The sequence below is a fragment of the Canis lupus genome, chromosome 5, assembly GCF_048164855.1.
Source record: "Canis lupus baileyi chromosome 5, mCanLup2.hap1, whole genome shotgun sequence".
In the NCBI taxonomy this organism is placed as follows: Eukaryota; Metazoa; Chordata; class Mammalia; order Carnivora; family Canidae; genus Canis; species Canis lupus.
In genome coordinates this window covers 59,330,146-59,343,889 of record NC_132842.1, presented here as the reverse complement: position 1 = coordinate 59,343,889, position 13,744 = coordinate 59,330,146, and the positions used below count along the sequence as shown (strand labels likewise).

The window sequence follows — 13,744 nt, the reverse complement described above, 5'->3', positions numbered from 1 at the left end:
ATTAAGAATTTCAAGACAGTGGCAGCAGAGCAGTAAACAAGTATAGGGCCATTCTGAACATGAGGCCACATGTGACTGTGCGGGTCACACACCATGAAGCCTGCCCTGGGCCCAGCCCAGAGTGGAGCGATCATCCCAGGAAAGTAAGCCATAGGTGGGGTGTTTTAGGGTCTGTTTTTGTATGAAATTGGGTTAAATACATTTGTGGATGATGCAGAAGGCTGTTATTTATATTGTTATAATTAAATATGTCCAGGTGTTTGTGTAAACTTTCAGTTAAAGTGCAAAGAAAGGGGGACGCCTCGGTGGCTCAGTGGTAGAGCGTCTGCCTTTGGCTCAGGGTATGGTCCCGGGGTCCTGGGATCAAGTCCCACATGGGGCTGGCTGCATGGAGCCTGCTTCTCCCTCTGCCTGTGTCTCTGCCTCTCTCTGTCTCTCATGAATAAATAAAATAAAATCTTAAAAAAAAAGCAAAGAAGGGGTGATCACATCTCTTCTGTATGTATACCCATGAACAGAGGCAGAATTCAGGCCAGAGAGAGTTCTCAGGGAGCTTCCACTGCACCCCAACCACAGCAGAGTAAGAAGGGTGGCAAGTTAGCTTTACCCCTCATGCCCATTCAGACTTGATAATGCCTATTATTTGATCATCACTGTGGCCCTGTACAGTGCAGCATATCATCTGCATCTTCTAGATGAGGTTGTTGGAGCTCAGAGAGGTCCATAGTCATCTGTGGTCCATGGTCAAACTAGGATTGGAAGCTGCACAGTCTGAATCCAGAGTCCATGTTCATCAGCACACTACATCACTGGACAAGTCTAAAGGAGTTGGGGTCATAGTGAGCAGTTGGCTTGATGAGATCAGTAGATTTGACCAGACATAAAGTGGTTGTTTTTAAGGGTCTTAGAGTCCTAGGGTCCATGGAGAGGGGTGCCACAAGGATGTCCCTCAAGCACCGGGAATGCAGGATGGATGACAGCCCCAAGGATGTCACTCTCAGATAAGCAAGGAAGCCTGAACTGGGAAACAAACTTAGGTTTCCTCACAAAAGGATCTGTCACACATGGTCAATTTCTGAAATGAATCCACAAGCCAGGAACATTTGTCTAAACGCTTTAATTAAAATGCATTGTAATAGGATGAAAGTCAGAGTCTAAATACAGTGTTCATGTTTGCTAAGAAAACAAATGAAAATATTCCAGGTAGCCAAATACATTTTGATAATGAAATTTTAAACAGCTTCTTGGTTTTAATTCTATTTAAAATATTTATATAGTTTAAAAAAATAGCTTCCTATTCATTTTCTACCACAGTACAGGAAATGTTGAGACATTGGAAATTGGTAGAGATTCAACACACATAAATAAAGATTCTGATTCAGTTGCAGAATTACAGTATTCTGAGCTGTACCATCCAGACCTTGGCGACCAACCAGTCCAATTCTATTTGGAGAATAATGCTAGCCTCAAATTCAATTTACCTAACATCCAACTTTTTGAAAGCGTCGAGTTTAAGGAAGTATCACAGTGAAATTAAGATACTGCTCATCTCATTTCAAAATCAATTTTCTTTCCAGGACAGTTCTCGGGAACCTCAAGAATCTTTCACTTTATATAATAAGCAGTATACATTCAAGGGTTAGTATCTAAAAGAATGAGTATATTCATATAAAAAAAAGATTCCTTGTAAAATAAGATCTCACAGTGAAGGTGCCTTTGAAACATTTTGCCATCTACTGAAGGGTAATACATTGACTTTATTGATATAGCTGAAATACTTGGCTAAAGATGGAAGCATTTCTCTATGCCTGGATCTTAGAATACGTGATGCAAATATGACTATGATAAATGAGGTTGCAAAGACAAAAATGAGCCCAAACCGCCAGACTTTCCCTACTTAAAAATAGTGTTGACCAGTGAAATTATGCATAAGATTTTTGTTTATTGCGGCCTTATTTTCAACAGCATGAGATTGGAAACCCTGCAAATGCCTGTTCATGGGAGAGCAATTCAATGTGATGGGACTTGCATTCAATGGACCAGACTGCAGGCATGAAAAGTCAACATGCCCTTGATGTACTAAGAAAGGAGGAGCTTCAAAACAAATGAAAAACAGCAGCACTAGTGTGTTACTATTTGTGTAAAGAAAAAAGGGCATGAGGAGCTGATAGCGGTGGTGGCTTCCAGGAAGGGGACTGGGCACAAGGGGTAGGAGACATCATTTTAACTGGGTAGCCTTTCCTACCCATGAAAATATGTTACTAGCTATTAAAATAAATTAATAAAAGCTTTTTAAAAGGCTAACCTAATGTTGCTCATCGCTATATTCGATGTGGTGATTACTCAGATCACAAGGCATGTCATCGACTAGATAAATCTGTTACCCTGGGATTTGGAAATGTTTAGAGCAGCCTGGCAACTTCCATATTGTGTCATTTTTTTTTTTCACAGGGGAAAGGAATGTTCTGCTTTTAGACTGACAGACAAATAGACACATTTGCAAGCCCTTGAAGGCCCCAGCAGCAGAGCACAGTGTCCTATAATTTGATACGAAGTGGGCAGTACCTCTTGGAATTCCAGGCCTTTGGTGTTTGTTGTTGCTGGTGGAAACAAATGGCCCAACACTAGTTTTTAATCACTCACTCCCCCAAGAGCCATTAGATATGCAAATAAAATCCTCCCAATATTCAGTGACTGAATGACTCCTCCCCACCCGGCCCCCCTTGTATCTTGAATCATTGAAGCAATGTAACTTGATCTGGAGAAACCTTAGGAACTTCAGTGGTGTCCGCGATTTCTGTCTCCTAGGATTAATGGAAGGTGCTGCCATCATCTCTGTAGCAAAGGTGTCGGAAGCAAGCAAGCGTGACTCCCTGCAGACCAGAATTGGGGGCCTGGCAGGGGCGCTCAGAACCGCTCACAGCCCGTTGCCAGTAAGTCCACTTGCATTTTATGTTCTGAAAGACTGGTCTCACACTTGGAACTAAATACAGCCTGGGGAAGATGGGTGCTAAGCGCTCTAATGAGCAGAGGATCCCTAATGTGACTGCCCAGCACGGATCATCGGGTCAAATGACCAGCACAACCACCCTTTGTGCTGACCAGGGTTTTTTAAAGTAATCTCTAAACCCAAGGTGGGGCTTGAACTTGCAACCCTGAGACCAAGAGCCACATGTTCTACCGACTGAGCCAGCCGGGCTCCCCACAACTGCTGGCAGGTTTTCCTTTTCTTTTTCTTTCTTTCTTTTTTTTTTTTTTTTTTTTTGCTGGCAGGTTTTCTATCCTTGAAACGTGGGAGATGAAATTCAAACATTTGATAACGCTTTAGTCTCCAACAGAGCTTCCCAGGGCTCGGAGCCCCATTCTATGCTCTGCCTATAAACTTCTAAAATGGAAAAGAATTTTGTTCTTAAAAATAAGAGTCGGGAGAGGTAGGGTTCTCAGGTGATGGTGAGGACTTAGGGGCACAAACACTACATTTGTTGACTTCAAAACCAGCGGCGGCAGAAACCGATGCGGGGGCAAGGAGTGGTGGGATGGACTCTACTGCCCCTGGAGTCTGGGCCTGCGGGAAGTGAGGCGCGGGGCTGGGGGACCCGCCTGGGTGCGGGTGGATACACCTGCCCGGAGGGGGGCGCCGGGGGCCCTCACTCGGCCTCTTTCTTCTCCTCCGGGACCTCTACCGACAGGATCTGTTCACTGGGATCCGGGCCCGGGCTCATGCGGATCAGCACCGATGGCTCCGAGGGCCCGGCCTCCCCCTCCCCGCCTTCCTCGGGCCTCTCCGAGGCAGGTGGCGAGGCAGGTGGCGAGGCAGGTGGCGAAGAGCGTGTGGCCGGGGGCTCCTGGGATTCTGGGTGCTCGGGCGCTGGGGGCTGGTCCTGGTCTGGGGCCGCCTGGCCTGCCTCTCCTGCAGCATCCTGCGAGCTCTTGGCCTAAAATCCAGAAAGGGTGATTGGTAAGGCAAAGAAGGTCTGAGAGTTCTTTGAGGGGTCCTGGAGGAGTCTTGAACAGCTTCCTGCTCCCCTTCTTGGACCCCCAAAAAGGAGGATGGCAGAGTGCACAGGGGTGCCATCTAATGTATGGGAAGTGGGGGGCCAGAGGGCATCAGGATTATTTGGTAGGAACAGAGTATGTTATGGGGAAGTTTAGGGATTAAAAATCCTGGTTGGATCTAGTAGAAGGTCTTGGGGATATTTTCCATCTCTGTTGATGGGCAGGGCCAGAAGCCAGAGTGAGGCTGTGGGTTCAGGCCTGCCCCTGAGCTATGGAGGAAGGAGGGGTGTGACCCGGAGGGAGCACCAGCAGGGACTTTGCAAAGCTGAGCCAACTGCCCTGTCCACCCCAGTTACCAGGGCTGGGTGCTCCTGGATGGATGAGAACAATTCTAAGCAAACAAGGTAAAAAGGCTGAGAGGGTAAAAGCTGCTGTGGCCCGGCCTCCTTTCTGGAAGGTCTCATAGGTCGAGCCTGCCACCCGCACACTCTTATTCCCCAGGAAGGAGGATGGGCAGGGTAGTACTGGCATTAGGCTGGGCTGAGCCCCCATGTTTGGGGACTTGGTGGGGACTTCCAGCCTCTAGCCTTCGTGGTTCCTGTGGACACTGACCAGTCTGTGTGTCAGTAAAAACCCAAGCCTTCAAAGATACTCATGGCCTGTCCTGCCCTGTCTGACCCACTTCTGTGGAGACATAAAGGGGACAGAGGGGTTCCCCGGAGGAGACCTGAATGGCCCACAGTGATCTAAGACCCTCTTAAGGTAGCAGCAGTGAATTTCAAATGAGAGCAGTCAGCATGCTTGTGAGGAAGAAGCCTGCTCAAATCATAGAGTGTTGAAGGAAGGGAAATGGGGAAGCCCACTCCTAGAACCCAAGGCAACTCTGGGGACCCATCCCTCCCCCCATCTTGGAGTTCCTGCATGTTCCACCATCCCGTGTCTGTCCTAAACTCCGACGACAACGACGACGACGACATACTCCAAGGCAGGATGGTGCCCATTATGGGACTTCTGGAAGTATCCTGCTATGAATGGAACCAGAAGAATCATGGGGAGTTTAGTCAGGTGTTTTGCCATGCCAAAATGCTTTTAAAAAGATATCCAAGGTACCCTGCTTCATCTCTACAACCCTACGCTGGAACCATGAGTAACCTGAGTCTCAGAAAGCATGAAGAGCTTCTCCGGGTCACAGAGCTGGCAGTGACAGAGCTGGGATTTAGACCCGTGTCTTTGGATTGTTATTTCAGAACTCCTTGCACTCGGCATTCTGTCCTGATTGTTCTAAAATTGCCTTTTATTAGAATTCTCATGCAAATTTAATTCACATCTCCAAGCTGCCTGGGTGAAGAGCTAATACTCAGGAGCAAAAGACCCATTTCATATAAAAGCCTTTCACTGTATTGAGAACAGTCTTGGAGTTCATGTCTGCTCAGTCCCATGCAGCAGCTGGCACCAAAGACCTCAACTTCCTGGCTCAACCTTGACCCTGGCTCTGGGTAAGCCAGGCAGTCATGTCTGTCCTCAGTCTGGGGCCATGGGTGGCTGTATCTTGAGAATATCTTGGAACCCTGGGTGGCTTTGATGGCACCTCCCAGACTCCAGATGTCAAATGATCTCCTGACAGGTTCCCTGGACTCCGACACCAGCCTGGCTTGTTCCAACCTAGGTTCCTTTGAATTCTGTTGTGTAGACTGCAGCACCCTCCTGGCCACTGAGCTCCTGCCTACCCACCACCCCCCTTCCCAGCAGCCTCCCTAAAGGACAATCGTGAATAGTCATAATTAGTGCAATCATTCTAATTGGCATTTTTGGCATTAGTCACAGAAAAGAGTCCCAGAACTAATTTTAAAATTCCCTTCAGATTTCCAAGGGGGGGGGGGGGGACAGTCAGCACTGTGCCTGTCAGCAGGGTTTTTTCTCTTTAAATCTCTGAAATTGTCACAGATGCAAATATTAAATATGAGACAATCACTGCCATCTGGGGAGGGACACTGCCCGCTCACACCCAGTGCTCCTACCTTTGCAACAGCACCAGGACTCCCTTGGGGGGATTGCTCCCCTCGGCCCAGGGATGGCACAGGAGCCTGGCCTCTCCCAGGGCAGCACAGTGAACGGCTCAGGAATTGACATGTGACCCAAATCTGTCCAATGACAATGAGCCCTGGGACTTTTGCTGGAATCACTGGGCAAGAGGGACTTTCTATGGGAGTTGCTGCTAAACCAGGAGGATGTAATCCTAGTGCTCTTGTGATCTGAAGTCATCATCGAGGGAAGCAGAAATGACAAGATGGCAAAGCTCATCCCATTGGCATTATTTGAACTTCTGGATCCAGCCTTGTCTGAACTTTTAAGCTACTTGACCCCATCCATCCCCTGGTCTCTTAAGCTAATGTGAGCTTGCACCATGACCTGGATTTCTGTTACTTGCAACCAAAGGAGTCCTGACTGGTATAAAGGAAGGGGAGACATTCCCTACAGTGCAAGGCATGGTCCACAATCTGGCACAATGTTGAAATGGGGGTGTGGCTAATTCCCCACCATCTTACCTGTTCCAGCAACTGTTGCTGCCTCGCAGCTGCCTCCAGTGCAGCCAGTTCTTTGAGCCGAGCCCTCAGGTGGGCAAGTTTACCGGCTTTGGCTCCCTTGGCGCCCATCTTTCCTGCTACGGCCAGGGCAGCATTGAAGAGCTTGGGGGTGCCTGCCCGGGGAGGAAGGATGAGCACGCTCTTCGGCTCCTTGGGCTTGTTGTTATTTCTCAGCATGCGCCTGAAAGAAAGCAGCACCCACAAACATTACAAACATACTCCAGAAGAGAAGAAAGGCTCCTCGGCGGAGGACTATGATAGAGTTGCACGGTGGCGGTGGTCGTCTTGGCTAATGGTCTGTGAGCAAACACAGCGTACTTAACGCTTTATGCACAGCATCTCAGTGATCGGAACAACCAGAATGACATGGGTCTTACCGTCTGGACCTTACAGAGGAGGAAATTGGAGGCTCAGAGAGGTTGAGTCACTTTAGTGAAGTCACACAGGAAATACCGAATGATACTATAATATATGGACTCAGAAACAGGATGCCCAGGTGAAAAAAGATACGCTTTTTGCTTCTCTCCCTTTTGCATATGTCACCATCCTCACCATTACCTCCGTCAACATGTAATGAGTGTCTACATGTGTCAGGCCCTATGCTTGGTCCTTTAGAGGCACCCTGATGGCTCCTGGAGACCTCCTTTCTGGTGTCTCTTTCTCCATGTGACTTGTTTTTGACCAGTAGAATACAGCAAGGGTGATCAGATATCCCCTTTGTGAACATGTCACATGGGATTGTGATCTCTGTCTTGCAAGGACTCTCCCTTCCTGGCTTTGATGCAGCCAGTGACCATGTTGAGGGAGGCCCATGTGGCGAGAACCAAGGGAAGCCACCGGCCAGCAATTAGCTGGGAACGGAGGCCCCCAGTCCTCCAACCGCAGGGAACTGAATTTGGCTGACCTCCATGTGACCTTGGAAGCAGACCCTTCCCCAGGGGAGACATGAGATGAGACTCAGCTCTGGCCAGTACCCACCTAAGCTGTCCCAGACTTCCGACCCATAGAAGCTGTGAGGTAATACATATGTGTGGTTTTAAGCTATTGAATGGGTGGTAAGATTATTATACAACAGATAACTAGTACATACATTGTCCTGTAAATCCCACAGAATCTTCCCAGGTAGGTCCCTATTTTTTTCATCTCATTTCGAATAAAGACATGGAAGACCAGAAGGGGTAAATAATTTTCCCAAGGTTACACAGCTACGAAGTGGCCAGAATTAAATCCCAGATCTAAATGCAGTGCGCTCCCATGCTCTCTAAGTAGGGATAGGATCTTCCATCGGACAGAGCCCCAGCCTTTGATAGGGAATTTTTTTTCATGCTACAGATATGTGATGAGTGGTTTGGCTCAAGAACAAATGTATTTCATCTGCAGTCTAGTGGGCCTCGACTCCTAATTGGCAAATTCATTCACCAGGGCTCCAGCAAAACTTGTTTGTTTAAAAATGAGGCCATTACTGGCTGCTTATCTAATCAGAAGCAATGGATTTGAATTGTGCATATTGATATTAATTGCCCAAGACTTGCATTTTCTGGCTGGGGCTTCCCTAGGAGAACACAAACATGATAATTCATCAGAGGCCTCTTCATGCCTGGCACTATCACCTGTGTTATTCAGCCATCATTCACAGCATGACAGTCTGTGGTACAAAGATTGGTACAAAAATGACACAAAAGAACTATCTGTGGGACTTTTGTTAACTGCTAATGGCAGTCTCTCTTTTGAAACATTGCACTGGCCTCTGGGACATTTCCAGAGTAAGGAAATTGAGCCTCGTTTTCAGATGATGCGTTTTCCTATAAGCAGGATCACGCATTCATCCCTGGAGAAAGTGGCATGCGTGAAAACTTTTAGCCCCATTTCCTAGAGTGGCCAAGCCAGACAGCTGAGCACTTCACTTCTTTGGGGCCCCAGGTCCCCCATCTGTAAAGCAGGTAGCTTACAACCAGAATCCCACACATGACTCACATGACTCTCACCAGCTCAGATGTCCCAGGCCCTGTGGTTCCCAGATTGTGTCTTTCCTTTGATGGTCAGAGCTCATGCATGATCCCCTGCCTCCGTCCTGACGCTTGCCTGTCCAGGGAACCAGGCTCTCTAATGAATCATCCTACAGCTCTGGTCCCAAGGCCTCTCTGCTGCAAGGCCCTGCGGCTCCTCCTCTTTCCTGCAGCTGCCATAGGCTGGGACCTCAGCCTTTTCCAGCAAAGGGCTCAGGCTTGACACATGGGTCAGGAGCCTCACCTAACCCAGCCAAAGGAGTGGGGTAGCTGGGCTACACGCATTGCTTTCCTGAGCCTTGCTCCTCTGGCAGGGGGAGGAAGGGAGGGCAGGGGGAACTGGAGCCACATCTCAGACACAGTTGATTCTCATTATTCGCGGTGGTGTCATTCTGTAGAGTCCCCGCAAACACTGAAATCTCAAACACCGAACCATTGTTTCTGGGGGGGAAATACAGGGTTAGGTTGCTGTGAGCCTCTCATTACATTTCATCAATTGATCAATACTTTGCATATTTCTGTTTAAAGACATCCAGTTGATTCACTGACACTGAAATGAGGACCCACAAAATCGCCAACAACGATCACAAAAATGTGAAAAATGTGGTGCTAAATAGACCATGAAAAGACACTTGTTTACAAGTGTTCAGATGCTTCTGAGCTGAAACAATAAAGCAGAGTGTCACCTTGTTTAACTCTTGCTGGGGACATGAGCTTAGGGCCCAACTCAAATTTTTTACCGCTCTGTGCACGTCCACAAATTACTAGGAATGCCCACGAGTACTGATTTTGGGGTTACAAATACATTTTAGTGAGTAGGTTAGTTACAGACACAGAATCACAGCTACGTGAATAATGAGCACAGACTGTACTTCCCCGTTTCTCAGGTGAGTAGGGGGAAGCAGGCAGATGTTGTGAGAAAAGTTCAGACAGACTAGCCTTTGGAAGGGCCCAGTGACTTCCTTAAGAGCAAACAGGTAAAATGAGTTACAGGGCAGCTTCCTTCCTCAGAGGATGCCAGCATCCTGTGGGTATTATGCTTCACCAATACAGCATCACCCCCTCTTGGCGTTGCCAAAGGGGTCCTGTTAAAACTAAGTCCTGGAGCACCTGGGTGGCTCAGTGGTTGAGCGTCTGCCTTTGGCTCAGGTTGTGATCCCATGGTCCTGGGATTGAGTCCTGCATGGGGCTCCCCGCAGGGAGCCTGCTTCTCCCGCTGCCTGTGTCTCTGCCTCTCTCATGAATAAATAAATAAAATCTTGTTTTAAAACAACAAGAACAAACCCCTAAGTCACATCAATTTGCTTGTCTGTGTAAAACCGTACATAGCTGCCCTCTCCCTCAGAGTAAAACCCAAAGCCACTGTAAGACTTCATCTCCAAGGCCCCACCCGATCTCATCCCCTGGACCTCTCCCCTCCCATGTCAAGCTACACTTACTTTCTGGCTGGTCTGCACACACACACTCTCTCCTCTGCAGAGCCTTTCCATGTGCTGTTGCCTCTGACTAGGATGCTCTTCCATGCAAGCAGTCCCATCACTCTTTCAGTCTGTGCGGATTTCAGCTAAAATTCCACTTCCTCAGAATGGCTTTCCCTGCCCAACTTATCTCAGATAACTCCCTCCATCACCTCTGTCTCCTCAATGTGGCTTTGTTTCCTCACAGCCCTGTCCCCAGCTGACACATCACAGAATCCTTCATTTCTCCATGGTCGGGCTCCCTCATTAGGAGGCAAGCTTTATTTGGTCCCTGCTGTGTCCCTAGGGCCTAGAACTATGTACTCAATCAATGATTGTGCACTCTGAGTTCCCTTTATGGTGACTATTCTCTGTACAGTTTATTTATGGTGTCATTTCATAGAATGAGGTAGAAAATGGGAATATGTGGTAAAAGGCAATGGAGAGAAAAACAGGATATATAGATTTAAAAGGCTTTATCCAATGGCAAAATTACAGAGAGTACTTGATGGGTAAAGAGGAGCAATTATCATTATGAATATTCATGGAGTTCTCCCACCTGCCGGGTACCCTGCTGGAGATATTCACACACACTTACTTTATTTAAGCTTCCCAACAACAAAATAGGGGGTTAAAACCCTTATTTTACATAATTGCAGAAAATGGAGACCAGAGAAGTTAACTTTTCTGTGACTTTTCCAAGGCCACACAGCCAGTACCTCATACTACAGATAGGGTGTGAGCTCCATCAGCTTCCTGAGCCTGTTGTGGATTTTCTACCACACTGTGTTGCCTCTTTCACTCGACTGGAAATCTGATCTTAAGGGTCTGAAAACAAAGACCTGCTTCTCTAAAAAGTTACCCACTCTTCAACAGTACAAAATGCAGATGCACAAGGTTATTCCTCAGGGAGCTGCGTATAATGGCAAAATACTGGAAATGACCTTACTGCCCCTTCCCAGGAATGCTCTGCAACTGTCAGAGGAATGAGGGAGCTGTCTATGGACTGAGAAAAAACATCTTCTGGGTTGGTTGTCATGTAAAAAAAAAAAAAAAGCAAAGTGCAAAAGAAAATCTACAGTATGCTACGTTTTATGTAAGATGGGAAAAATAAAATGTTCACCGTTCTACCTACTTTTGCAAAAGGAAACACATTAAGGAAGCAGCAGAAACAAATGAGACTGGGCTCGTGGACGGCCAGGGGCAGCAGGTGGGGGGACCCGGACACCTCTCTAGGCTTTGTTGCATTATGACTTTTGGTACCATGTTAATGCTTGACATATTCAAGACAACAAAAAGTCAACAAGGATTGAAGTGGGAAGAATCATAAAATATGGAGTGCAAACCAAAACACACAAGTCTGGGTATGTTTCAAATGAGCAAAACCACCACATTAAAGGGAGGAAAAAGAAAACGAATCGAAATAAGTCTGAACATAACACTTACTTCACGGGTACTCAGCTGAAGACAAAAAGAATTGGCGCCAAATACTGAATTTTGCTGAGAAGGCTTTCCATACCCCAACCCCTACTGCCCCAGTGCCTTGGGATAGCAATTCTGCAACTGCTTTGTCTGTATCCTAAGACTAAACAAATGAGGGCAGCCCCAGTGGCGCAGCGGTTGATATATATATGTATATATATTTATATGTATGTATATCTGCATTTATGTACACAGGTGGACATGCAGATGTGTTTCCCAGCTCTGTCCACTTGGGAGCCTAGTAGCAGCCTAGTAGCCATGAGGTTTCTAAAACCCATTCCCACCTGCAAGGAATCAAGTCTCCTTGAAGAAATGGCCATTTCCAGGGATGTGGCAGAGAGAAGGTCACAAGATGAGCCCAGTGAGTCTAATTGTATTTGTGAGCAAGGAAGTGCTAAAATATTTAGAGGACATAACAAAGAGTCACAAAGGCCAGCCCGAAGAGATGCCTGCTGGCCAAATCTGCAACAATTTGAGCACCAGAATGATGATTGTAACAGGATATTTACAGAACAAAACAAATCCACACTTATATAGACAAATGAAGAAACAAATAAATTGAAATCGGAGAGAAGAGGAAAGATCTCCCTCACAGTAGCATGCTCACTAATAAATGCAGAAGGCATGATGGAATCAGAAAAAATCACCATTCTGCACCCATGGTGGCCACCACTGATTTAGCAACGAGCCTTCAGGGAATGCTGATGGTAGCAGGTGAAGGCTTGCTTGATGGGAAACAGGAGAGGAGGTCTAGATAGCCTCAGAGTGACGCCCTGCTGATTACTTATTAATTACAAAGAGGAAAACGTTAACTTTAGAGTGTAGAAACCTTAACCAAGTGAGCAAAAGGAAAATCATCAATACTGGGAGAAGCCAGCATCCTGGGCCTCTCCACATGCTGCATTAAGTATACAACATCGCAGGGCGCCTGGGTGGCTCAGTGGGTTCAGCGTCTGCCTTCAGCTTAGGTCATGATCCCGGGGTCCTGGGATGGAGCCCGTTGGGCTCCCTGCTCAGCAGGGAGTCTGCTTCTCCCTTTTCCTCGGCCCTTTCCCCTTGTGTATGTGTTTGGTCTCTCTCTCTTTCCCTTATAAATAAATAAAATATATTTTTTAAAGATTTTATTTATTTATTCATGAGAGACACACAGAGAGAGAGGCAGAGACACAGGCAGAGGGAGAAGCAGGGACTCCACGCAGGGAGCCCAACGTGGGACTCCCAGGTCTCCAGGATCATGCCCTTGGCTAAAGGCAGTGCTAAAGCGCTGAGCTATCCAGGCGTCCCAATGAAATTAAAAAAAAAAAAAAAACAAAAACACAACATCACTTCTTAAAAAGTAGGCTCCATGCCCAATGTCGGGCTTGAGCTCATAACCCTGAATTCAAGAGTGGCATGCCTTACCAACTGAGCCAGCCAGGCACCCCACAACATCTTTTCTGAGGAATTCCTGCCCCCATGCAGAACCTGAAGTTAATCAGCTAAACCTAAATCAGCTAAATGAAGGGACAGTCTACAAAATAACTGGCTTGTCCTCCTCAAATCACTCAAGATGGAAAAAGGCTGAGGGACAATCCCAGATCCAAAGAAAGTGAAGACACAGGCTATGTGATGAAACAGGTGGTCCTACACTAGATCCAGAGATGGAAAAGAAGACCAGAAAGGCTACCCAAGGTATAATTGGGACAATCGGCCAAATTTGAAGATGGACTGGGGATGAGATAATAGCATCGTTTCAGCAGCACATTTCCTGATTTTGATAAAGGTACCACGGCCATGTAAGAGAAAGTTTTAGTCCTTAAGAAATGCGCAATGACGTAATATATGGATTTTTTTGTGTGTTAAATAAAAAAATGTACCTGGCCTTCTTCCGGAGTAACTTCTGAGACTCAGGATAATGCACCAAAATTTCATTCAGGTCCTTCTTATCCAGAATGAAGAGGTTGGTAAACCCGTGGGCGACCACATTGGCTGTGCGCCGATTCCCGCCCCCAACAGCCAGTAAGCTGGGGTAGAGAAGGAAGGAGGTGAGACCTGGCAGGCTGGGGTTAGAATCCCACTAAAATGTCCCTTCCCACCCCCTTCCCGGAGCGCAGTGGAGGCCCCACATGATCGAGAGCCAGGGCTCACCCTGCATATGTCAGCATCCACAGTGGCCTCCTTCCACCAAAGGGCCCTTGAGGACGAGGTCTTCCCTCCCATGGACAGCCCCCCACCCCAG

At 47.2% G+C, this 13,744-nt stretch overlaps 1 protein-coding gene and 1 long non-coding RNA gene across 2 annotated transcripts in view; one reads left to right on the top strand and one right to left on the bottom strand.

The window, feature by feature from the left end:
• The first annotated feature begins 784 nt into the window (after positions 1-784).
• LOC140633824 (uncharacterized) lies at positions 785-13,386 on the top strand. The gene is made up of 2 exons (XR_012031421.1): positions 785-3,218; positions 3,274-13,386. It is a non-coding gene; the product is annotated as an uncharacterized lncRNA (long non-coding RNA).
• The window catches only part of CNGB1 (cyclic nucleotide gated channel subunit beta 1), a 67,250-nt gene continuing 56,776 nt past the window's right edge, over positions 3,271-13,744 (bottom strand). Inside the window, exons 31-33 of the mRNA XM_072826930.1 lie at positions 13,383-13,529; positions 6,543-6,762; positions 3,271-3,935 (exon numbers count right to left, since the gene is read on the bottom strand). Coding sequence (XP_072683031.1) covers positions 3,648-3,935; positions 6,543-6,762; positions 13,383-13,529 — 655 coding nt within the window. The 3' untranslated portion in view covers positions 3,271-3,647. The remainder of the gene's footprint in view (positions 3,936-6,542; positions 6,763-13,382; positions 13,530-13,744) is intronic.